The following is a 24,268-nucleotide window of genomic DNA, read 5'->3' as shown; positions in this document are numbered from 1 at the left end:
TCTTGCCCAGTGAAGCAGTAGAGGCTCCTTCATTAAATGTTTTTAAGATAAAGATAGATACGTTTTTTGAAGAATAAAGGGATTAAGGGTTATGATGTTCGGGCCGGAAAGTGGAGCTGAGTCCACAAAAGATCAGCCATGATCTCATTGAATGGCAGAGCAGGCTCGAGGGGCCAGATGGCCTACCCCTGCTCCTAGTTCTTATGTTCCCTCCCTTAATATCAACAGAAGTGGGGTGCATCATGTGCTTGGGGCAAATGAACACCCATGTGAAACTTGAGGGCTGTTGGATCCTCCAGAACAGTCAGGTGGTTGCAGCTGCGAGGCTCCACACTATCCCTCCTGACGCCCTACATCCAACCTAAACGGTGAGAATGTGGGCCGATAACATTGCTGAGGACTAAATGGTGATGGCCAATTAGTTGGATGGGCAAGACTTTCAGGAATATTAGAGGGCCCAACTACTCTCGGAGGCAGGTAAACGCTACACTAATAGGCACTGTTCATACTCGGGCTTCATTGTCCCATTTTCTAATTACTGCCAAGCCACTTAACACTCCTGCCACTTAACATGCCTGGGCAGCCACTGTATGATCTCAGATGTGCAGTGGCACACCAATGCCCCCTCAACCCTAACCCCTGTAACCTGATAATCACGGTCCTGTCTTTTCTCTCAGGGTCACATCAGGCTGGCAACCTTCAGTCTCATCATTCCCTTCCCCCCCACTTCATGAGCCCAGCTTCCCAGTCAGCCCAGATCCCCAGGCCATTGGCAACTGCTATCTGTGAGTTCATTCTCACTTCTTTGGTACACAGGCAGTAAAAAGGTTTTCAGACAAAAAGTGTTGCTCTGTAATCTCGGAGGGCAGTCAACAGCTCGGGGGAAAATGACCTTTCAACTAGCACCTGTGAGTCAGCAGAGCCTTTTCACTGACTCTGGCCTTTGAAGTGCTCTGTAAACAAAGAGCCCTTCACTCCCCCTAGGCTGTGAACTGATTTTAAAGCAGAAGGCTGCAGAATTGCTCAGGGCTGCAAAGGGGTTTTAAAACAGGCATACAGCAGGCTTAATCATAGAATTTACAGTGCAGAAGGAGGCCATTCGGCCCATCAAGTCTGCACCGGCTCTTGGAAAGAGCACCCTACCCAAGGTCAACACCGCCACCCTATCCCCATAACCCAGTAACCCCACCCAACACTAAGGGCAATTTTGGACACTAAGGGCAATTTATCATGGCCAATCCACCTAACCTGCACATCTTTGGACTGTGGGAGGAAACCGGAGCACCCGGAGGAAACCCACGCACACACGGGGAGGATGTGCAGACTCCGCACAGACAGTGACCCAAGCTGGAATCGAACCTGGGACCCTGGAGCTGTGAAGCAATTGTGCTATCCACAAGGCTACCGTGCTGCCCTTTTAGCAACACTTTTAAGACCATCCGCGACCCCCTGCCCGGAGGAGACCTCCGATCTGCCTGCCTCACCTCCAGCACAACCCCCTCAAACCCCAGAAACCCTTGAACAACCCCCTCCACTCCCATCCACAGCTGTCCAGCAGTACTTTCCCCTTGCGCACCATGGCACAGAGTGTGGAGAGCGGTACTGGCCTCCTCCCTCTGCAGTCCATGTTTTTATACAGTAATAGTAATCATGCTGGTGAACGGGAAGATACATTGAGGCCAGGATATCCGACTTTAAACTCACTAATTCAAAGGGATTCAAATCAGGTTCTTGCCCTTTCCAGGCATGAACCAGATTACTTCAACAGGGAGGGCCCAGAAAGATCGTGTTCGGCGTTCTCGCTGACTTTTGGCCTCTCGTGAGATTTTGCGGCCATTACGGGATTTGCGCCCGGGGCGACCAGATCCAGAAAATCGTGGCCACTGTTATTTTGTTGTTGACATTTGGCCATTTAAGATCGTCCCACTTCCAGGTTGTGAATCTCCTAAACTGTAAGAGGCATAACTGAGCAGGTCTGCAGTTTAGTGGTTGCATTCCTGCCCAAATAAGAAGCAGCAGGATTCAAATCTGCTCACAACAATTCTGGCAAATGGAGACTCTGAATTCTGGGTTGAGATCTAGGAAGGCGCTTGTGTGTAACTTGTTTAGATGCCCTCCCTCCCCCTCCAAACTTCATAGTATGGGGTGCGGGTTCCCATAAACACCACTGTCATATATAAATACCCAACCTAACGGCCAACACAGAGACAGTTATGGCCATGGAAAGAGTATTTCATGTCAGACTGTTGGTCAGCGAACCCTCCCACAACTTCACATTATTTTCCAAGAGATGCATGCAAAGGTATGAAAACAGCCAGCATAAAACATGACATGTGAGTAAGTCTGTCTACTGGAACCACTGATGATCTTGCCTTGTGCATTTAAAAAGTAGCATATTATACTATGAGATAAAACATTTATGTACGCAAACTGATCAACTAAAATTTAAATAATCATCATCTTTGATGTTCAAATACTGAACCAAGAACACTATTTTCAGTTCCTGTTTTGATTATCTGCCATACTCCTGAAATTGAAATTTCTAGTTCATATTAGGGACGGTAACTTTCGTGTCAGCGGCTCGTCACCAAAGCTACTACTCCTCATACTTGTGAATCCCGACAAGTGACCAGGTCAGTTCCATTACCTGGCATCGCAACAGCCTTCCCAACCAGCTCTTTATAGCAATATCAAATTATATGGAACCATTGGGGTGTTTGAGGATAATGTTTATAAATGTCTCACCTATCAAGTTTGGCTGCAAGGGATTTGCGTAGTTTTAATTCCTCAGAAAACAATTCCTTGTATCTTTCAAGTTCCAAGTGTGCAGATTCTTTCAGATTCATGCTGTCTTGTTGTGAAGCTCTAAGATTACTCAGCTCTGATTCCTGATCTTTTATTCTCTGCTCCAATTGGCTTTTAACTGTACTTTCATTTGTGGCTCTCAATTGTTCCAAGGCTTCTTGGGAGGCCTGTTGTGTCTAAACGTGCAGAGTGAAACAATTTAATACAGCATTGGGATAAAATAATTTGAAATCACACATTGTTTTTTGAAAATGACTATCATTTACATCACACTGCACCGAGACCTTAAATTAGCAGTCACATTCGGAGACCAGATTACACAAATTAAGCATTCATTTTACAGATTTGCTGCTATCTTTGAGGCTGTTTTTCAGTTGCAAAATAGTGCCTCGAGATATGGTGCTATATATACAATTTTCTCTTTCGTCTTAGTATTTTTTTGTGTTCATGTTAAACAGTAGTTTCCATAAGTGCATTTGTGCCAGTTCCAGTGAAATGGAACAGTCCAAGGTATGCTGTGAATGGTATAAGGGGTTTTAAGATTAACAGTTGTCCTTTTACATGGGTTGCCTACATATTCCTATTCTCTCCAGCAGGCAGAAAAAACTATTGCTGGACTATATTTAAAACTAATAAATAAAAAGAAATATTACTAGCATTAAATCAAGCCACAAGAATTGGATTTGGATTTGTTTTATTGTCACGTGTACCGAGATAAAGTGAAAAGAATTGTTCTGGGTACAGTCCAGACAGATCGTTCCACACATGAAAAAAAAGCATCGGACATACCTAAATACACAATGTAAATACATAGGCACAGGCAATGGGTGAGCATACGGTGGGCAGTACTACTCAGTAGAGAAGGTGTGTGAAGAGATCAGGTCAGTCCATAAGAGTCATTCAGGAGTCTGGTAACAGCAGGGAAGAAGCTGTTTGTGAATCTTGTTAGTACGTCTTCTCAGACTTTTGTATCTCCTGCCCAATGGAAGAAGTTGGAAAAAGAGAATAACCCAGGTGGGAGGAGTCTTTGATTATTCTGCCCGCTTTCCCCAAGGCAGCAGGAGGTGTAGACAAAGTCAATGGATGAGAGGCATGGGATAGTGGGAAATTTGGCCAGTTGGATAACGAACTGGCTAACCGATAGAAGTCAGAGAGTGGTGGTGGATGGCAAATATTCAGCCTGGAGCCCAGTTACCAGTGGCGTACCGCAGGGATCAGTTCTGGGTCCTCTGCTGTTTGTGATTTTCATTAATGACTTGGATGAGGGAGTTGAAGTGTGGGTCAGTAAATTTGCAGACGATACGAAGATTGGTGAAGTTGTGGATAGTGAGGAGGGCTGTTGTCGGCTGCAAAGAGACATAGATAGGATGCAGAGATGGGCTGAGAAGTGGCAGATGGAGTTTAACCCTGAAAAGTGTGAGGCTGTCCATTTTGGAAGGACAAATATGAATGCGGAATACAGGGTTAACGGTAGAGTTCTTGGCAACGTGGAGGAGCAGAGAGATCTTGGGGCCTATGTTCATACATATTTGAAAGTTGCCACTCAAGTGGATAGAGCTGTGAAGAAGGCCTATGGTGTGCTAGCGTTCATTAACAGAGGGATTGAATTTAAGAGCCGTGAGGTGATGATGCAGCTGTACAAAACTTTGGTAAGGCCACATTTGGAGTACTGTGTACAGTTCTGGTCGCCTCATTTTAGGAAGGATGTGGAAGCTTTAGAAAAGGTGCAAAGGAGATTTACCAGGATGTTGCCTGGAATGGAGAGTAGGTCTTACGAGGAAAGGTTGAGGGTGCTAGGCCTTTTCTCATTAGAACGAAGAAAGATGAGGGGCGACTTGATAGAGGTTTATAAGATGATCAGGGGAATAGATAGAGTAGACAGTCAGAGACTTTTTCCCCGGGTGGAACAAACCATTAAAAGGGGACATAAATTTAAGGTGAATGGTGGAAAATGTAGGGGGGGTGTCAGAGGTAGGTTCTTTACCCAGAGAGTAGTGGGGGCATGGAATGCACTGCCTGTGGAAGTAATTGAGTCGGAAACATTAGGGACCTTCAAGCAGTTATTGGATAGGTACATGGATTACGGTAGAATGATATAGTGTAGATTAATTTGTTCTTAAGGGCAGCACGGTAGCATTGTGGATAGCACAATTGCTTCACAGCTCCAGGGTCCCAGGTTCGATTCCGGCTTGGGTCACTGCCTGTGCGGAGTCTGCACATCCTCCCCGTGTGTGCGTGGGTTTCCCCCGGGTGCTCCGGTTTCCTCCCACAGTCCAAAGATGTGCAGGTTAGGTGGATTGGCCATGATAAATTGCCCTTAAGTGTCCAAAATTGCCCTTAGTGTTGGGTGGAGGTGTTGATCTTGGGTAGGGTGCTCTTTCCAAGAGCCGGTGCAGACTCAATGGGCCAAATGGCCTCCTTCTGCACTGTGATTAATCTAGGACAAAGGTTCGGCCAACATCGTGGACCGAAGGGCCTGTTCTGTGCTGTATTTTTCTATGTTCTATGAGGCAGGTTTGTGTGATGGACTGGGCTGTGTTCACGACTCTTTGTAGTTTCTTCCAGTCTTGGGCTGAGCAGTTGTCATGCCAGGCTGTGATGCAGCCAGATAGGAGACTGTCGAAGGTACTTTCTATGGTGCACCTGTAAAAATTGGTAAGAGTCAATGTGGACATGCCGAATTCCCTTAGTTTCTAGAGGTAGATTAGGCGCTGATGTGCTTTCTTGGTCGTAGCGTCGACGTGGGTGGACCAGGACAGATTGTTGGTGATGTGCACACCTAGGAGTTTGAAGCTTTCAACCATCTCCACCTCGGCCCCGTTGATGCTGACAGGGGTATGTACGATACTTTGCTTCCTGAAGTCAATGACCAGCATTTAGTTTTGCTGACATTGAGGGAGAGATTGTTGTCGTTACACCACTCCATTAGGTTCACTATTTCCCTCCTGTATTCTGACTCATCATTGCTCGAGATCCGACCTACTACGGTCATGTCATCAGCAAACGTGTAGAAGGAGTTGGAGCCAAATATTTGACACACGGTTGTGTGTGTGTATAGTAGGGGGCTAAGTACCCAGCCTTGCAAGGCCCCGGTACTGAGAATTATCGTGAAGGTGGGTGTTTGTTTATCCTTACTGTTTGTGGTCTATGGGTCAGGAAGTCCAGGATCCAGTTGCGGAGGAGCCAAGGCCTAAATTTTGGAGCTTTGATAAGAGCTTGGCTGGAATTGTGGTGTTGAAAGCAGAGCCGTAGTCAATGAATAGGAGTCTGACGTAGGAATCCCTGTTGTCGAAATGCTCCCGGGATGAGTGTAGGGCCAGGGAGATGGTGTCTGCTGTGGAGGTATGCAAATTGCAGTAGATCAAGGCAATCTGGGAGTATGAAGTTGATGTAGTGTATCTCATGACCAACCTCTCGAAGCACTTCATAATGATCGATGTCAAGGCCACTGGACAGTAGCCGTTGAGGCACGTTGCCGGTATGATGATGGCCTTTTTGAAGCAGGTGGGAACCTCGGGACAGAGTAGGGAGAGGTTGAAGATGCCCACGAACACATACGGCAGTTGATCTGCGCAGGATCGGAGTGCACGACCAGCGACCCCGCCGGGACCTGTCACTTTCCAAGGGTTCACTTTCAATTTAGAAGAATCTTTCTCGGAATGTGTTTCTTACATTAGAAGCAAAACTCATTCAAATATTTCCATGTTAGTTTAAATCATTGCAGGCAGGAGACATTTAACTTTCAAGCCCATGGAAATAGAATTATGCACATCAAGATTTCTTGGTTTTACAGGAACCTACAAACTGTTCAATTCAGTAGGCTAAAAAGGTATTGGGACAGATTTTATTGTGAATGGTGAATGAATGGTGCCTGATATTTGTTCGACTTTAACTTGCCCAGATATTTTATGGGCTTTTGCAATGGAAGGTTGCTGTTAGTGGGATGGCCAAGAAGTGTAGCTCACTCTACAGGATAATTGCCGTGTGAACAAGGCAAGCAACTAAACATTTTAAACAACCAGACTGAAGAATTATTAAATGAGCAGCGCAGTCTGAACCAAGAGTGATTTCAATCTGAATTTAGGTACAGAAATAATGTTGGAAAGAAAAGACAAGATAAAACAGACAAAGAAAATGTTTTAAAAATTTAGATCCTTATGTTACTTTTCTCCAGCTGTAGTAAATTTTAATATTTAGCAATGTCTCTATCAAGTCGATAAACACTTTCTTGTTTATTATTCAGGCATCATTTATTCCTACATCTCGGGTTTGAAATTAAATGCATTGCCTCACCTGTAAGAATAAATTGACTTCTTCTAGTTTCTGTTTGATTTCCTTACGAGCATGTTCCTCTACCTCCCTTTTGTATTGTTCTATGTGACTGTAGTTCATCACATTGGTTTCAAGCTGATGTTTCAGACTGGCTACTTCCTCCTCTAGCTGATGTTTTCTATTCTCTAGCCGATCTTGGTTCTTCTGTAAAATTCTCATTGATGTGACCTGTGCAGAAAGTTCTTGACTGGTTGATTCCAAACGCCTACATTTTGCAGATTCTGTTTCTAGTTGCTGGGATAAGTCATCAATCTGAAAGATATGGAGAAATTGGGTTATAAATAGTTCAAAAATGTCTTTCATGACATGTAAATCACATCTTAATATTCCTGCTTAATTTTTGGTAGGTCCAAAATCTGATAAATGACATTCAATTTAATATATCTAGATGTAGTTACTGGAAGCATATTCTGGGATTGCTTTTGTTCACTAAGTATAGACCAGTGAGCCTAATGTCAGTAGTAGGGAAGTTCCTAGAGACCATTATCAAGGATTTCATACATTTGGAAAGCAGTGGTATAATCAGAAAAAGTCAGCATGGATTTACAAAAGGGGAATCATGCTTGAGAAAACTACTGAAATTCTTTGAAGATGTAACTAGGAGAGTTGACCAGGGAGAACCGGTGAATGTGATTTATTTAGACTTTCAGAAGGCTTTCGACAAGGTCTCACATAGCAGATTATTATTTAAAGTTAAAGCGCATGGGATTGCGAATTGGGATGGATGGAAAGCTGGTTAGTAGAGAGAAAGCTAAAAGTTGGAATGAATGGGTCTTTTTCCGATTGGCAGGCAATGACTAGTGGAGTACCACGGGATCTGTGTTCGGACCTCAACTGTTCACATTATATATTAATTATTTGGACAGGGAACTAAACATAGTATCTCCAAATTTGAAGATGATACAGTTGGGAGGGAGGGTGGACTGTGAGGATGATGCAGAGGCGGGTGGCACGGTAGCACAGTGGTTAGCACTGTCGCTTCATAGCTCCAGCGTCCCAGGTTTCATTTCCGGCTTGGGTCACTATCTGCGTGGAGTCTGCACGTTCTCCTCGTGTCTGTGTGGATTTCCTCCGGGACCTCCGCTTTCCTCCCACAGTCCAAAGACGTGCAGGTTAGATGGATTAGCCATACTAATTTCCTTTAGTGTCCAAAGGGGTTGGGTGGGGTTGCTGGGTTGCGGGTATGGGGCGGAGATGTGGGCTTAAGTGGGGTGCTCTTTTCAAGGGCCGGGGCAGATTCGATGGGCCGAATGGCCTCCTTCTGCACTGTATATTTTATGTCTATGCTTCAGTAGGATTTTGACAGGCTGTTAGTGGGCATATGCATGGCAGATGCAGTATAATGTGGATAATGTGAGGTTATCCACTTTGGTAGCAAAAATATGAAGGCTGATTATTACTTGAATGGGTGAAAATTGAGAGAGGTGGATACTCAGCAAGACCTTGGTGTCCTCATCTATCAGTCACTGAAAGTAAGTGCGCAGGTACAGCAGGCAATAAAGAAGGCAAATGGTATGTTGGTCTTTATAGCAAGAGGATTTGAGTATAGGAATAGGGATGTTTTACTACAATTGCATAGAGCATTGGTGAGGCCACGCCTGGAGTATTGTGTGCAGTTTTGGTGTCCTTATCTGAGGAAGGGTGTTCTTGCTATGGAGGGAGTGCAGCAAAGGTTTACCAGGCTGATTCCTGGGATGCCAAGACTGTCATATGAGGAGAGACTAAGTCAGTTAGGATTATATTCATTGGAGTTTAGAAGAATGAGAAGGGATCCCTTAGAAACTTACAAAATTCTAACAGGATTAGACAGGGTAGGTTCAGAAAGAATGTTCCTGATGGTGGGGGAGTCCAGAACTAGGGGTCATAGTTTGAGGGTAAGTGGTAAACCTTTTAGGACTGAGGCGAGGAGAAATTTCTTCACCTAGAGAATGGCGAAGCTACGAAATTCACTACCACAAAAGGTAGCTCAGGTGAAAAAAATTTCATTTCAAGAAGGAATTGAATAGAGCTCTTGGGGCCAACGGGATTAAAGGCATATGCGGGGGGAAGGCGGGATCAGGGTGTTGAACTTGATGATCGGCCATGATAATGAATGGTGAAGCAGGCTCGAAGGTCAAATGTCCTCCTCCCGCTTCTATTTTCTATGTATGTTTTTATGTATATCAATGACTGGATAAAAGGTGATGTTAGGGAATAGTGTCTATATTTCTAGATATTTTAAAATAGGAGCCATTCTCAGGACCAATTAAGTTGTACAGGTATATTGAAACAAAGATGGAATGGGAAATTAATAGCAGTTTTTGCGATGTTAACTCAGGGATCAATATTAGTGAGGACACTGGAGATGCTGATCATCAAATTCAATACCCTGGTTCCGCCTCTCCAATCTTCTTTGAAAAAGCACCATGGGATCTTTTACACCCGAGAAGGCAGATGGGACCTCGATTTAATGTCTGATCTTAAAGAAGGCACCTTCAGCAATACAGAATAACCTGTTTCGGTTCTGTTCAATCGAACAGGATTTTCTGATTTACCCAAGAATAATAAAGCCTTTAGATCGCGAGTAAGGCGGCATTGAAAACAGTATTGGTGTCCATTGCCTGTCATGTTTGTTATACTGTCATAATTTTGTGTGGAGAAAGCAAGCTTCCTGCTCTCGGGGGTTTTGCGCCAACCCACTTTTGATTTAGAAGAGGTGAAGAATTCAATTTGGAGTGATCTATCCAATTTACTTTTAACCTAACCTCATGGCTGGGGATTCATAAAGTAGAGGGTGTTGGTGTGTATCTGTACACTACTCCATGGCGTATCATCTTGTGGCACCAGTATAATGCTTATGTATAAAATGTATTGCACCATTAAATGTAGGATATAAAATGGCCTCACCTTTGTCTTCAGTTTGCTAATGGTGACTGTAGTTTCAGAGTGTCCATGATCCAGTTCTTGAATACCACTAATTTGGGTGACAAACTGTCCACTATCATATTCCTTCAGCTTCTTCTTGGTAGTCTTCAACAGTGTCCTCATTCTGTATAACAAACATGATCACCTGTGCTGAAATCTGTCCACAATTGCTGGCTTTTAATTACTTTAGATTGGCTCAATATACCTTTTACTAGGGATCATATTCCACATAATTCAAGTATTATTGTTTCTAATCTTGAGTATACGCAATTAAAAAACATTATAGGCATTCTTTAAGGCAGAAACTATAGGCTCAAAGTGTGAATTAAAATCAGGAAGGGAAAAAAAGTGCTCCGAAAGATTTTTCCCAAATATCGGTATATAAAGCAAACTGGATACAAGGAGAGTGGAGCAATGAAAAGGAGGAGGGAGAGGCAAGAGGAAAGGTGGTGTTGAAGGGAGGGGGGGGAAGGAGAACCGTTCCCATTTCTATCATAGTAGGGTTGGACAAGAGAGGGGCTTCCTGCAATAACTGAGACAGGCCGGTTTATTTTACAACAATTAGCAATATTTACGAATTAAATAATACATGTTTCCCAAATTGGAATGAAAATGCCCCTTAAAAATATCCTGCTCCAAATTAAGAAAGGTCAATTTCTCCATTGACCTGGTAGGTGACAAAATCCTTTTAAAAACACATAATGTTAAAAAAAATTTTAGAGTACCCAATTAATTTGTTTCCAATTAAGGGGTAATTCAGCGTGGCCAATTCACCTAACCTGCACATCTTTGGGTTGTGGGGACAAAACCCACGCAAACACAGGAGAATGTGCAAACTCCACACGGACAGTGACCCAGAGCTGGGACCGTACCTGGGACCTCAACGCCGTGAGGGAGCTGTGCTAACCACTGTGCCACCGTACTGCCCACACATAACCAACTTAACATGATTCCTAATTATGCTAGTATCCAAGCATGGATGCAAGGACTCCAGTCAGATCAGGGCACAAGCACTCTAGTGGCCATTTTGAATTTCACTTTCGCGATGCACCACCCCCACCAAAGCGGCATACTCTGCGCCATATCGACGGCCTCAGGATGTTTCCTGATGCGCCCCTCCCCCCCGATCAGCCGAGTTCCCGATGGCGTCGGTCGCGTGTGCTGTCATCCATTGGGAACTCAGTGTGGCAGCTGCGGACTCAGTCCAGTGCCGCCACAGTCGGGGGAGGGCTGATCCGCGGGCAGGGGGGACTTTGTCAGGGGCTGGGGGCATTGTTGGGGGGTGGCCCGGGGCTTGCAAGCCGGCCAAAGGGGGGGGCACTATTTTGCAAGCCGGGTCTGCACGTGGCTGGCCACGGTCCCGGCAATTCTCCGAGCCGTATCGGCAGCTCGAGCTGGGTACTCTACGCTGCCAGCATGCTAGCCCCCAGCCAAACTGAGGATCATTGGCAATTCAGCGCCAAATGTTCGGGTGTAAAACACCACCGTTCCCACGGCGGCGTGAGGACATAACCTCGGAATCGGAGAATCCAGCCCAATATCTTTCCGATTAATGGTGTCCCCCCAGCATATTCTAATTATGGCAGATTCAGCGATGGTAATGCCATTGAATGTGAAGGGCAGATGGTCCAATTTCTCTTGTTGGAGTTGATCGTATCTAGCATTTATGATAGTATCCAAGCATGGATGCAAGCACTCAGATCAGTGCACAAGCACTCTAGTGGTCATTTGAATTTCACTTTCGCGATGCGCCACCCCCTCCAAAGCAGTGTACTCAAGACTCATTTAACAGGTTAGCTATATCCTCTACTTCAACATGAAGATTTTCTGTTGGGTCCTTAATAGGCCCCTAGCTAAAAGTTTACACTTCATTTGTTTACAAAATATTTTAGGGTTCAACTTAATGTTGCTTGCTAACATTGCAACCTTCCTTCGCCTCCTGTATGGACTTCCTCAATTCCCTCCTGTACTGTGCTTGTTGGTTATTATTTGAATCTTGCTCCTGACATTTTTCAGAACCATCCTTTTCTGCTTTATTGCAACTTTAATATCCAGTGTGCATTAGCTTTGGATGTTCTACCAGTTTCCTCCAAAAGGAAGATGGGCAGTTTGAACCTGAACTTCTCTTACTTGAATGTCCTTCATTGCTCGTCACCTCTTTATCCTGCAATTGTCTTTTCCAATTTCCTGTGATGGGTTCTTTCTTAAATCATTGATGTTAGTTCTTCTTCAATTGAGCATTTTTATCTTTATAATTTTCCTCTTTTCTTAATTGCTAGAAACTAAATTATGTTTATGGTCACTGTAGCTAGATGATCTCCTACTGTCATACATCTATTTGCCCCACTTCATTTCCCAGATCCAGGTCCAATCATGTTTCCTTTCTTGTTAGTCTAGAGACATACTGATCAAGAAAGTTCTATACAAGAGCCAGAAGAGGTGCCAAGACTCTGCATCAGACACGTGGGGCAAAATTCTCCCCCAACGGTGCGATGTCCGCCGACTGGCGCCAAAAACAGCGCCAATCAGACGGGCATCGCGCCGGCCCAAAGGTGCGGAATGCTCCTGGCGGGGGGTCGGAGAATGACGCCCCTGATCTGAATTTTGGGAGCCTTTTGAGTGTTTGGAGATCAAGTTGAGGGGACTCTAAACAGATGGGTAAAATGATTAATTATAGTTAATTATAATAGAAAACTGTGACAAGAAGGATGATAAAGAGTCGCAGAAAAAGTTGTATGGTGCTGGAATTTCAAAACATTGTTTAATACAGTCCAGATAGATATGTGGCAAAGTTAATATCATACCGGTTCAGTTCTCTCTGAAGCTCATTGTTCCTTTTCATTTCCTGAGCCAGTCTGGTTTCTACTGATCGCTTAAACTCTGCAAGCTTCTTTACTTTTTTCTTTTCAATTTCAACCTTTAAAAATAATGTTATTTCTTTTTACTCAAGGTTACAATTAAATAATAAAGATAGATACAAGTGGAAGGAATCAGTAATTACACTAATAATCACTCCTTATATTTTGGCACGTATACTTACAATTATTGGAAGGTTTAAATTTTGTAATTGGCCACATAGTACTGTTGCACAATCGGTTTGTGCAAAAACTATTTCGCCAAGTGATGTTAACATAAGCATTAATGAGTAACATTATTCGGGATAATCTCAAAACTACTGAATATATCATTTTCAATAAAATAACGTATTTTTCTATTAATATGCACTCTTATTACATGAAGTAAGCTCTTAATACCATTATGTAGTGAACAATTTTCATATGATGTGCCATATCACAGTCATGATGGGATATGTAATGAGCTATAACAAATTTCCAGTTTATTGCTATTCTATTCATAATGGGGCTAGCTGCTTGTAATTTTGGAAACTTAACCTTGAGTGGCACAGATTTTGCAGTAGTGGCAAATGAACTTAATTACACTGATATTTATCTAGATTTTCTATGGACCTTTCTGTTGGAATTTGTGGTGATCAGAAATCTGAAAGAGTGTAGTGCCCTTTACAGCATATCTGGGACCTGTAGGAACAGGGCAAACAAGGAGAATAGTCATAACCAGATGGCAGAATCCTAACTGAGACGTGCCGGGGGGAATTTTAACGCCAAAACTGGGCAGGTTTGAGCCATGGATTATGTGATTCTGAATCAGACTCATTACCAACTCACTTCCAGTTTTATGAAGGTAGGGTGGGATCAGGTAATCAAGCCACTTCCAGCAGCTGAGGGCTGCAATTTAACTAATTTAATTAAGCTGCCTGGCTCATATTAATCCACAATTTCAAATCTAATTTTAGATGGTGGGCCTCGGGAAACCTGGCAACTAAAGGAAGATCAAGGGCAGCACGATGGTGAAATGGTTAGCATTGTTGCCTCACAGCGCCGAGGACCCGGGTTCGGGTCACTGTCTGTGTGGAGTTTGCACATTCTTCCCATGTTTGCGTGGATCTCATCCCCACAACCCAAAATGATGTGCAGGATAGGTGAATTGGCCACACTAAATTGCTCCTTAATTGGAAAAAATTGGGCACTCTAAATTTATTTAGAACAAAACAAAGGGAAGGTCTGGACTGCTGAATCTGGGAGGCAACTTGGATCTCACTTTTCCCCCAGCTTCCTCTTTCCACCAATACCTCCACCAGCTTCCAATCCCTCCCTTCTGCACATCTTCAGCCTAATGCTGAAGGCCAACAGCCAGGCTCTCAATTTATTTGACTGCGGATAGGAAACAAAAGCAAAAAATCAGATCCTGCCATTAAGTCCAGCAGGGCCTGAGGTTAAGCTCATTCTCCCAGATTTACCAATTTCAATTCAACACCCTCCTAGCCCCAACTTCAGAGTAAAAATTCACCGTGTAGTCTAAAAAAGGAGGAATACTTAATTGAATATCCAATGGGGCAAGTGAAATAGAAAGATGGGATTAAAACAGAGACAGAGAGACAAAGTGACATTAGAACAAAAATAAATCTACAAAAACCAAAATCTGTAGAAATGAGACTCAACATTTGTTAAAATTAATCTTCATAGAGCTTGTTTGTCTGTAATCAAGATATCATGCTACTAAAATTAACGTGGGCTGGAATAAACATGCTGTAACCTTTCCTCGCATATTTAATAGATATCTATCATCTAAGTAACCCGACTTTACATTGTTCTGTACATTTCAATCCGGAGTCTCTGGGAGGTTATCAGCATCACACAGTTTCTCGTGAGGCAAGGAAGCTTGGTCAGCAACTTCTTTTTTTCCATGTTTAATTGCACATTTGAGGTTGTGCAAGTTGCTTGTCTGACTTACTATTTATTAATATTACTCATTAATAGCACTGATGACTTCATTATTTTTGCGACAAAATACAGGCAATATATTGGTGCATCTTTAAGACAGTAGATTTCAAGGTTATCGACTCATCCTGCAATGAAATAGTTGATGTTTTTATCTCACTATTATATTGTGATTTTTACAAATAGTTCCAAGCGTTCCATACATTTAAATGTGGAGAATGTTGTACATATATTTTATACAATTACATTTGCTGGAATTAAAATATTGCATTATTTAATTCTTTGGACTGTACTTTAATAATTTTGTTTTATGTTTTACAATCAAGCTGTATTTTGATTAACGATTAGTTTTTCAACTCCACCACTTTCTCTTATGTCACATGAAATCATAGAATCCTCAGACTCCCTACAGTGCAGAAGGAGGCCATTCAGCCCATCGACTCTACACAAGCCCTTGCTCCGATATAGCACTCTGCCTAGGCCCAATCCTCCACTCCTAGCCCCATAACCCCAGCTAACATTTGGGCAATTTAGCATGCCCAGTTCACCTAATCTGCATATCTTTGGACTGTGGGAGAAAACCGGAGCACCCGGAGGAAACCCCCACAGACACAGGGAGAACGTGCAAACTTCACACAGTCACCCAAGGTCAGAATCGAACCTGGAACCCTGGCGCTGTGCAGCAACAGTGCTAACCACTGTGCCACCCCCATTCTAAAACTGTACTAAAAATGAAAATGCTTTATAATATTAAACATGTAATTGAGAGTATAACCATAAATATAGATTTTGTACTGAAAATCTTTCAACCAAAGAAGGCACTTCATACTAGAACACTTCCAGCCTCTAGCACCGCCTCTGGCAGCTCGTTCCAGATGCTCACCACCCTTGGTGTGAAAACATTTCCCCTCTGGTCTCTTTTGTATCTCTCCCCTCTCACCTTAAACCTATGCCCTCTAGTTCCAGACTCCTCTACCTTTGGGAAAAGATGTTGACTATCTACCTTATCGATGCTCCTCATTATTTTATAGATCTCTATAAGATCACCCCAAAGCCTCCTACGCTCCAGGGAAATAATTTCCAGCCTCTCCTTATAACTCAAGACCATCAAGTCCTGGTAGCATCCTCGTAAAACTCTTCTGCACATTTTTCTAGTTTAACAATATCCTTCCTATAATAGGGTGACCAGAACTGAACACAGTATTCCATGTGTGGTCTTACCAATGTCAAACAACTTCAAGACATCCCAACTCCTGTATTCAATATTCTGACCAATAATACCTAGCATGCTGAATGTCTTCCTCACCACCCTGTCCGCCTGCGACACCACCTTCAAGAAGCTATGAACCTGCACCCCTAGATCTCTTAGTTCTGTAACTCTCCCCAACTCCCTACCATTACCCGAGTAGGTCCTGCCCTGTTTTGATTTTCCAAAATGCATCACCTCACATTTATCCAAATTGAACGCCAGCTGCCATTCATTGTTGCAATCTTATATAACCTTCGCCATGCCACCAATCTTGGTGCCATCTGCAAACTTACTAACTATGCCTCCTACATTCTCATTCAAATCATTAATATATATAACAAATAACAGTGGACCCACCACTGATCCCCGAGGCACACCGCTGGTCACAGGCCTCCAGTTTGAAAACAACCCTCTACAACTATCCTTTGGCTTTGGTCGGCAAGCCAATTTTATATCCAATTGGCTAACTCACCCTGGATTCCGTGCGATTTAGCCTTTTGCAACTTGATCAATATAATATGAATCAATGAATAAATAAATGAAGTCAGGGCCACATGACAGAAATTGATAGACGCAAAGGTCATGTCAGATTGCTTGATGGTTATAGAAAGAACAGGCACATCGATTTGTGGCCTGTTTCTGTATTGTAATTTCTATGGAATTTTCTGGATCCATTATCTGGGTGATTAGAAATATTTTGCTATTGTTCTGCAAGAAAACATACTCAACAACCCACTGTTCAGGCCGATCTGTGAACAATCACACCTGAGGAAAGCTGCCGAAGTTGCACTATTGGTCGTTGTTCCAAATCAGATTTAAGCGAGAAGAGTAATATATCACAAACTATCTGTTCACCCTGTCTTTACCTGGCCTGTCAGGTCATCTTTTTCTCTATTCAAGTGAGAAAGTCGAAGTCCAAGCTTAGATCGCGTTTTCAATTCCTCCTCCCACAGTTGATGAGAATCTTTTGCACTTTGTGACAACATAGTTTGCTTTTGTACCTAAACAAATATGCATGAAAAAAAATTTGATCTCTATAGACATTCATCAGTCATTAAATAATGGAGCTTATTTCTTGATTGCCTACATTTAAATAGCCAAATAAAAGCAACTGACACTTGTCACAGAATAAAACCAAAATATTTCAAGATATGGCACAGCAACTAGACAGATTAGGGTTGCAGGGTCGAATTATTCTAGGTAACAAATAAAATCAGTCACTTAAGTGCTAATTTAACAAAGATAATGGGCGCGAAGTAACAGAGATGAAACAGAGCCCTGTGTCCTGCGTGTGTAGCTGGGTGGTTCGTAATGCTGAGAGAACTCCGCTTTCGTGGGCCTCCACACACCGCATGCACATGCACACACACCAAGTGTTGGTACACTTGTGGAAACCAGTGCTCGGGGTCTCAGAGTCGAGGCATTCAGGTCCAGGGTTGATCTGGCGTAGACATATTCAAGTGAGACTAACTGCTCACTTCAATGTGCCAATCTGGGTCCCGACCTCAGTGGGCGGGATCCAGATCGCAAAGCTTCACGAGGCGTGATGAGGCCAGTAAATCTCACGAAATATCCCTCATCAGATTTACCCAGCCTCGTCACGCCCAGAGTTGGGCACTGTGAGGCTGACAGATCACGCCCAATAATCTGCTGTTTTGGTCGTCAGATTATAAACATCATATATAGATTACATTGTAATGGAAATATCAGACCTCTTGTCCGAGTTGATCTTCCAAGTTAACCTTCACCCCTTGTAAGCTTGTTATCAAGTCTTCTAGACGAGCACGGACCTAATGAGATAACATTGAAATAATCACAGAATTATTATGGCACAGAAGGAGGCCATTTGGCCCATTGTGTACACACCGGCTCTCCAAATGCACATTATAACTTGGTGTCATTCTCCTGTATTTTCCATGTAAACCCCCCCACCCCAATTCTACTGTATTCAGCGCCTCTCATGATTTTGATACCTCTATCCAATCTTCTCTTTGCCTCGTATGAGATTAAACTAAATCCTAATAATTTGTATATAGCTACATGTGGTATCTTACAACAACACTATCAATCTGTGTTTATATAGCCCCTTTAGTGTAATAAAAGTAGAGGTAGTGGAACAGTGGTACTTTCACTGGACTAGTAATCTAGAGACCCAAAGTAATGTAGGGCGGCATGATAGCACAGTGGTTAGCTTCACAGCTCCAGGGTCCCAGGTTTGATTCCCGGCTTGGGTCACTGTCTGTGCAGAGTCTGCACAGTCTCACCGTGTATGCGTGGATTTCCTCCGGGCGCTCCGGTTTCCTCCCACAGTCCAAAGATGTGCAGGTTAGGTGGATTGGCCATGCTAAATTGCCCTTAATGTCCAAAAAGGTTAGGTGGGGTTCCTAGGTTACGGGGATAGGGTGGAGGTGTGGGCTTGGGTAGGGTGCTCTTTCCAAGGGCTGGTGCAGACTCAATGGCTGAATGGCCTCCTTCTGCACTGTAAATTCTATGATATGATTCTATGGTTCTGTGGATCGGGTTCGATTTCTAGCATGGCAAATGGTGAAATTTGAATTCAATAAAATAAATCTGGAATTCAAGACTACTCATGACTATGAGGCCATTGTCATAAAAAAACTATTTGGTTTGCTAATGTCCTTTTTAGGGAAGAAAAACTGCTGTCCTTACCTGGTCTGGCCTACACACAACAATGTGGTTGACTGTCCTTTGAAATGGCCTAACAAACCATTCAGCTCAGGGGCAATAAATGCTGGCCCTGCCAGTGACCCCCATATCTAATTGTTTAAAAAGTGGCGCATGTAAAGCAACATTTGACAGCGGACCCCATCTTAAAAACAAATAAGGCAGATGATCAAAAGGATGGTCAAGGAGCATTTTAAAGAAGAAAGAGTTTCAAAAGTGGCATCATTTGGGGAGGGAATCCCAGAGCTTGGGCAGCATTAGGGCACAGCAACCAATGGTGAAGCAATTACAATTGGGATTGCTCAAGAGGCCAGAATATCTCATGGATTTGTGGAGATTGCAGCTTTCTGTCCATCTCAAGACACTACCCGCAATCTCATGCACTTTAACTTTTCATAATCTGCTATGAGCTCTCCGCAGACCGTCTCGATCCACTGTAGTTTGTCCATCACCGCAACCGGTCCACAGCAGATGCTATCTCCCTGGCTCTACAATCAACACTTGAACACCTCGACAACAAGGACACCTATGTAAGACTGTTGTTCATCGACTACAGCTCCGCCTTCAACACCATTATCCCGACAATACTAATAACCAAACTTTGCAATCTTGGACTTGGCCCTTCCCTGTGCAGCTGGATCCTTGACTTCCTCACCAACAGACCGCGATCTGTCAGGATAGGCAACAGCACCTCCTCCACAATAGTCCTCAACACCGGGGCTCCGCAAGGATGTGTGCTCAGTCCTCTACTGTACTCCCTATACACTCATGACTGTGTGGCAAGATTTAACTCCAACTCGATCTATAAGTTTGCGGATGATACAAATGTGGTGGGCCTCATCTCAAACAACGACAAATCAGACTACAGGAGGGAGATAAATCACTTGGTTGCATGATGTACTGAAAACAACCTCTTTCTAAATGTCGGAAAGACCAAGAAATGATCATTGGCTTCAGGAAGCGTAGCACGACACACACTCCTGTCTGCATCAATGGCTCCGAAGTGGAGATGGTCGATAGCTTTAAATTCCTGGGGGTTACCATCACCAACAGTCTGTCCTGGTCCACTCATGTTGATGCAACAGTCAAGAAAGCCCAACAACGTCTCTACTTCCTACGGAAGCTAAAGAAATTTGGCATGTCGCACCGACTCTCACAAACTTCTACAGAGGCGCGATAGAGAGCATTCTATCCGGCTGCATCACAGCCTGGTATGGCAACTGCTCGGTCCAAGATCACAAGTATCTTGAGTGCAGAGTGTGGTGAACTCAGCCCAAAGCATCACACAAGCTTGCCACCCCCACATTGATTCTGTATACACCTCCCGCTGCCTCAGGAAGGCAGGCAGCATGATCAGAGACCCCTCCAACCCAGGCATTGCCTTCTTCCAGACCCTTCCATCAGGCACAGTAACCAATCACTGTTTGTCGATTTACCATTTGTCAGTGTTCTCTGTTGATTATTCTTTTTGTCTACTATGTACGTACTGTGTACGTTCCCTCGGCTGCAGAAAAATACTTCTCACTGTACTTCGGTACATGTGACAATAAATCAAATCAAATCAAATGAGAGACTTTGTCGAAAGCCTTCTTAAAGTTTAAATAAACCATACTGACCTGTTCTCCCTGGTCAACTCGACTCGTTAAACTTCAAATTCCAGCAGATTTATCAAGCAGGATTTCCCTTTCGTAAATCCATGCTGACTTTGTCTGATTATACCACTGCACGAATATGACATGAAATGCAGCTTGTCACACAAATGTGCACGTGTGCAGTCAATGCCATTTTGCAGCTCTAAAGGCACTCCCTAAACCTGAACCAACAGCCCCAATCCCTAATTTCACAGATTATATGCAGCACAACATTAGCGTCTGCTGACAGAAACACATTACTACAAGGGTAGGAGAAAAAGCCACAAGAGTATAGAGAGAGACAATCTAAAATAAGCAAGGAGATTGTTTCATTCATGTGCACTTCTGATGTGAAACCTTGACTACCAGTTTTGTATATCAGGCATGTCTCCACTCCATTTTCTGACCATTGTTGCACAACAAACCACAGGGAGTACATTTCAGAATTTCACTACCAAACGTAAAATGACCTCAACATAGAATGAAGAGGCAGAAAGGAAATACAATGCAGTGAACTTGTTCAATTACATTACTGTGGGAACTAACCTTGGTATATTCATAATGGCCAACAATACCCTACTGCCATTGCTTCCATGGTCACTTCTTTAGCAAGAAGTCTTTGTCTCCCACAATGGCCCTTTTCTTCCATCTTCAGAATTATTGATCCACCTGCATTCCCCCTTCTCCAGATCTTCTTCTTTCTTCTGCTTCACTCACTCGTTCGAAACTACCACCCTTGGGATTTGCAACACTCTATTCTCTCAGGTCCAACCTTCACTAAAGCTGTTGATAAGAGTGGCAGAGCTGCTGGTTGGCAGTCCAACCTTAATTTTGCAGATGCTGATTGCCAAGTCTCTGATGTATCCCCTACCTCTGCCTGGAGCATGCCGTTGTTTCCCACCATCCTGCTCCACCTGACTGAAGTTGTTCTTACACGGAGTAACTTTTCCTTTGACTTCATTCACTTTCTCAAAATAGGTGCTGCTTTGGGAACATACTTGGGTCCAAGTTCTGCCTGACATTGTAGATCTTTTTTTAATTCCAGTCATATCTGTTTTCCAGGTACATTGATGATGGTGTTGGTGCCATTTACTGCTCTTGTATCAAAGTGGAAAGTTTAACCAACTTTTCATTCTTCCCTAGCCTTCACACGGTCCATTGCAGACCCATTAATTCTCAACTCCTCTACCTTTATTTCTATGGATAGACTGGCAGACAAGGTTTACTCCAAGTACACCAACCCGCAGTTACCGTGATCACGGTATTTTACACACAACCATTCGTAAAAACTGGCTAGCATTATTTACATTTAGAAAACACTTGTATTGTGATTGCTGTCTTGTGTTATGGGGCTTTCATACTTACTGACACAGTATCTTGAAGTTCTTTCTCCATCAAATCAGATTTGTTTGCCTGTTGTTTTGCAATTGACTCCAATTTTGCATTTTCAATCTCCAATCTGTAACAGTAAGCAGGGGTGAGAAAGGTGGTCTTAAATATTGATGAAATAATTTAAATGTAAGTTTGTGAGATATAGATGCTCAGAATGAAACTTCAAAAGTCCTCATCACTTGACAATTAAGTAACACTTTAGAACATAAGATATAGAAGTAGGAACAGAAGTCTTGGCCTTTCGAGCCTGCTCAATCATTGGAGAAAACCATGGCTATCAGATTGTGGACTTAACTCTGCGGGCGAAGTTCTCCCGTGGCCTCGCCGGTGGGTTCAAGGGCAGGGGAGGGTGAGAATTTGGAGGGAGGATTTTTCACCCGGTGCCTGGCTTGACGGATTGCAAAACCTGCTGGAGGGAAGCGAGAAACTGATTTGCATCTAACCAATTGATCCGACTGGAATCTTCCTCCCACTCCCCATCTTCCGCAATGCCAAGGAAAAACACACCGATTCAGAAGAACGTGGCGTGCAGAGGTCGGGACCGGGACTCACCTGAAGAATGCCTGGGGCTGTATCTGGAGTTCGGGATGGAGGCCATCAGCAACCCTGGAACACCACAGCAGTGGGTGGGGGAAACATCTACAGATGGATCTTCCAGCCTCAAGAACGTTCCTGGAGATCCATTTTGTTTTTCAGGAGGTCCATCTTTTTTGCCTCAGAGTTATCCTGCAGCGCCATTTTCTTTTGTAAGAGGTTCATCTTCTTCCTTCAACGGTGGATGGTGGGTTAGGTGCCTTTTCAATATGGCACACAGATATGATGGCGGGCCTCGCATCACCTTGCCCACCCCGATATGGAATACGGCGCAAAACGACCACATGCATAATTAATGAGGTCAGGACCAGAAGATATGGTGTAGTTTCCCCACTGGCCTCCACAGCGGGAAATACTCCACATTCCTGCTCCAGTTTTGTGGACGCGTTCTCCGGAAAGATGTCTGTGTAGCGTGAGGAATTGCCGTGAGCTTCCCGGTGCTCGGTCCAGCGAGGCGAGCAACACTATTCAATGTTAATTGGTCCACTTAACGAGGCCCCACGGGTTACTCGCCGCACCTCAGGGTCAGCACACGGGACTGCACGGTACAGTTGTGCATGCAGCGTCGATAAGTGCGCCGGGGCCATCCGACCGCAGAGTCCCCCAGAGGAAGCACCCGGAAGAAACCCACACAGACAGGAGGAAGAACGTGCAGACTCCGCACAGACAGTGACCCAAGCCAGGAATCAAACCTGGGACCCTAACCACTATGCTACCGTGCCCCCCCATGCATCCCCACCCCTTCTCGGGCACATCACGTGCAGATGATTGGTTGGAACGAGCACTCAGCAGACAGGCAGGGGTCTGACTATGGCATAGATTGAGGAGCACCGGCGCTCAGCTCTCTGCCCTCAACAGCGACCCGCTGACGGTGCAGACACCCTGTCCAACACGCTGGAGTGATGTGACACAGACCCTGGGAAGGTGGGGGATGGGTAAGGTGTCGAAGATGGGCCAGGCCACATCCTATGTGAAGCAGGGGAGTATGAGAGCCTCCCTGGCCCTCCGGGCTTGCCGGACCGTCCTTGCTGCCACGTGTCCTGCAGCCTCCAGCTTGTCCTCTGGTTCCTCCCTGGGATCGTCCTCCAGCTGGTCTAGTGGAGCCTCATCATCCTGGTCCTCCTCGGAGATGGCCACATGGTCCTTATTCCCCACCTCCAACACGGCGCCCCACTGCTGTGCCAGGTTGTTGAGAGCGCAGCAGACCACCTCAAAGCAGGCGACCCTCCGGGTGGTGTACTGCGGTGCACCACCGGAGCGGTCGAGGCATCAGTACCACATTTTGAGCAGTCTGATGAAACGCTCAACGACAGCCCTGGTGGCCACAGGGGCCACATTGTATCGGGTCTCCACTTCGGTCTCCGGCTGGAATGGTGTCATTAGCCAGGTCCTCAGTGGCTATCGCTGACCCCCAAGAGCCAGCCGCCCATCCTGGAGTGGCCCTCGAAGAGGCCGGGGATAATCGACTGCCCCAGGGTGTAGTTGTCGTGGACATTCCCTGGGAAGCGTGCACACATATGCATGATCTTCATGTGGTGATCACACACAAGCTGTATGTTCAGGGAGCGGAACCCCATCCTGTTAACGTAGGGCACTCCAAGATGGCCCGGTGAGTGCAAGAAGGCATGCGTGCTGTCTATCAGCCCCTGGACATGGGGCAGTCCGGCGATGGCGGACAATCTGCTGCCCAGGCATCTTATTGGGCTTAGTACATGTCAAAGTTGAAAGAATCCACCCGGGCAAATAGGGCATCCATGACCTGTCGGATGCACCCGTAGGCTGTGGCCCGAGAGATGCCACACAGGTCCCCGCTTGATCCCTGGAAGAATCCTAAAGGTTCAGAGCTGCGGTGACCTTGACGGCCACCAGGAGCGTGTCCT

General features: G+C 44.5%; 1 protein-coding gene across 9 annotated transcripts in view; it reads right to left on the bottom strand.

Annotated features, from left to right (window-relative positions):
* The window catches only part of ankrd26 (ankyrin repeat domain containing 26), a 167,376-nt gene that overhangs the window by 16,386 nt on the left and 126,722 nt on the right, over positions 1-24,268 (bottom strand). For all 9 annotated transcript variants that reach the window (XR_011936562.1, XM_072485232.1, XM_072485228.1 and 6 more), the window contains 7 exons: positions 21,768-21,861; positions 17,799-17,876; positions 16,953-17,087; positions 12,846-12,958; positions 10,024-10,165; positions 7,099-7,389; positions 2,746-2,981 (listed from right to left, as the gene is read on the bottom strand). Coding sequence is in view for 8 of the 9 variants with exons in the window: in XM_072485232.1 (XP_072341333.1) it covers positions 2,746-2,981; positions 7,099-7,389; positions 10,024-10,165; positions 12,846-12,958; positions 16,953-17,087; positions 17,799-17,876; positions 21,768-21,861 (1,089 nt within the window). In the remaining variant the exon portion in view is untranslated. The remainder of the gene's footprint in view (positions 1-2,745; positions 2,982-7,098; positions 7,390-10,023; positions 10,166-12,845; positions 12,959-16,952; positions 17,088-17,798; positions 17,877-21,767; positions 21,862-24,268) is intronic.

This window comes from Scyliorhinus torazame, chromosome 19, assembly GCF_047496885.1.
Source record: "Scyliorhinus torazame isolate Kashiwa2021f chromosome 19, sScyTor2.1, whole genome shotgun sequence".
Lineage (NCBI taxonomy): Eukaryota > Metazoa > Chordata > Chondrichthyes > Carcharhiniformes > Scyliorhinidae > Scyliorhinus > Scyliorhinus torazame.
The sequence above is the reverse complement of the archived record's forward strand: the minus strand, read 5'-3'. Positions and strand labels throughout refer to the sequence as shown.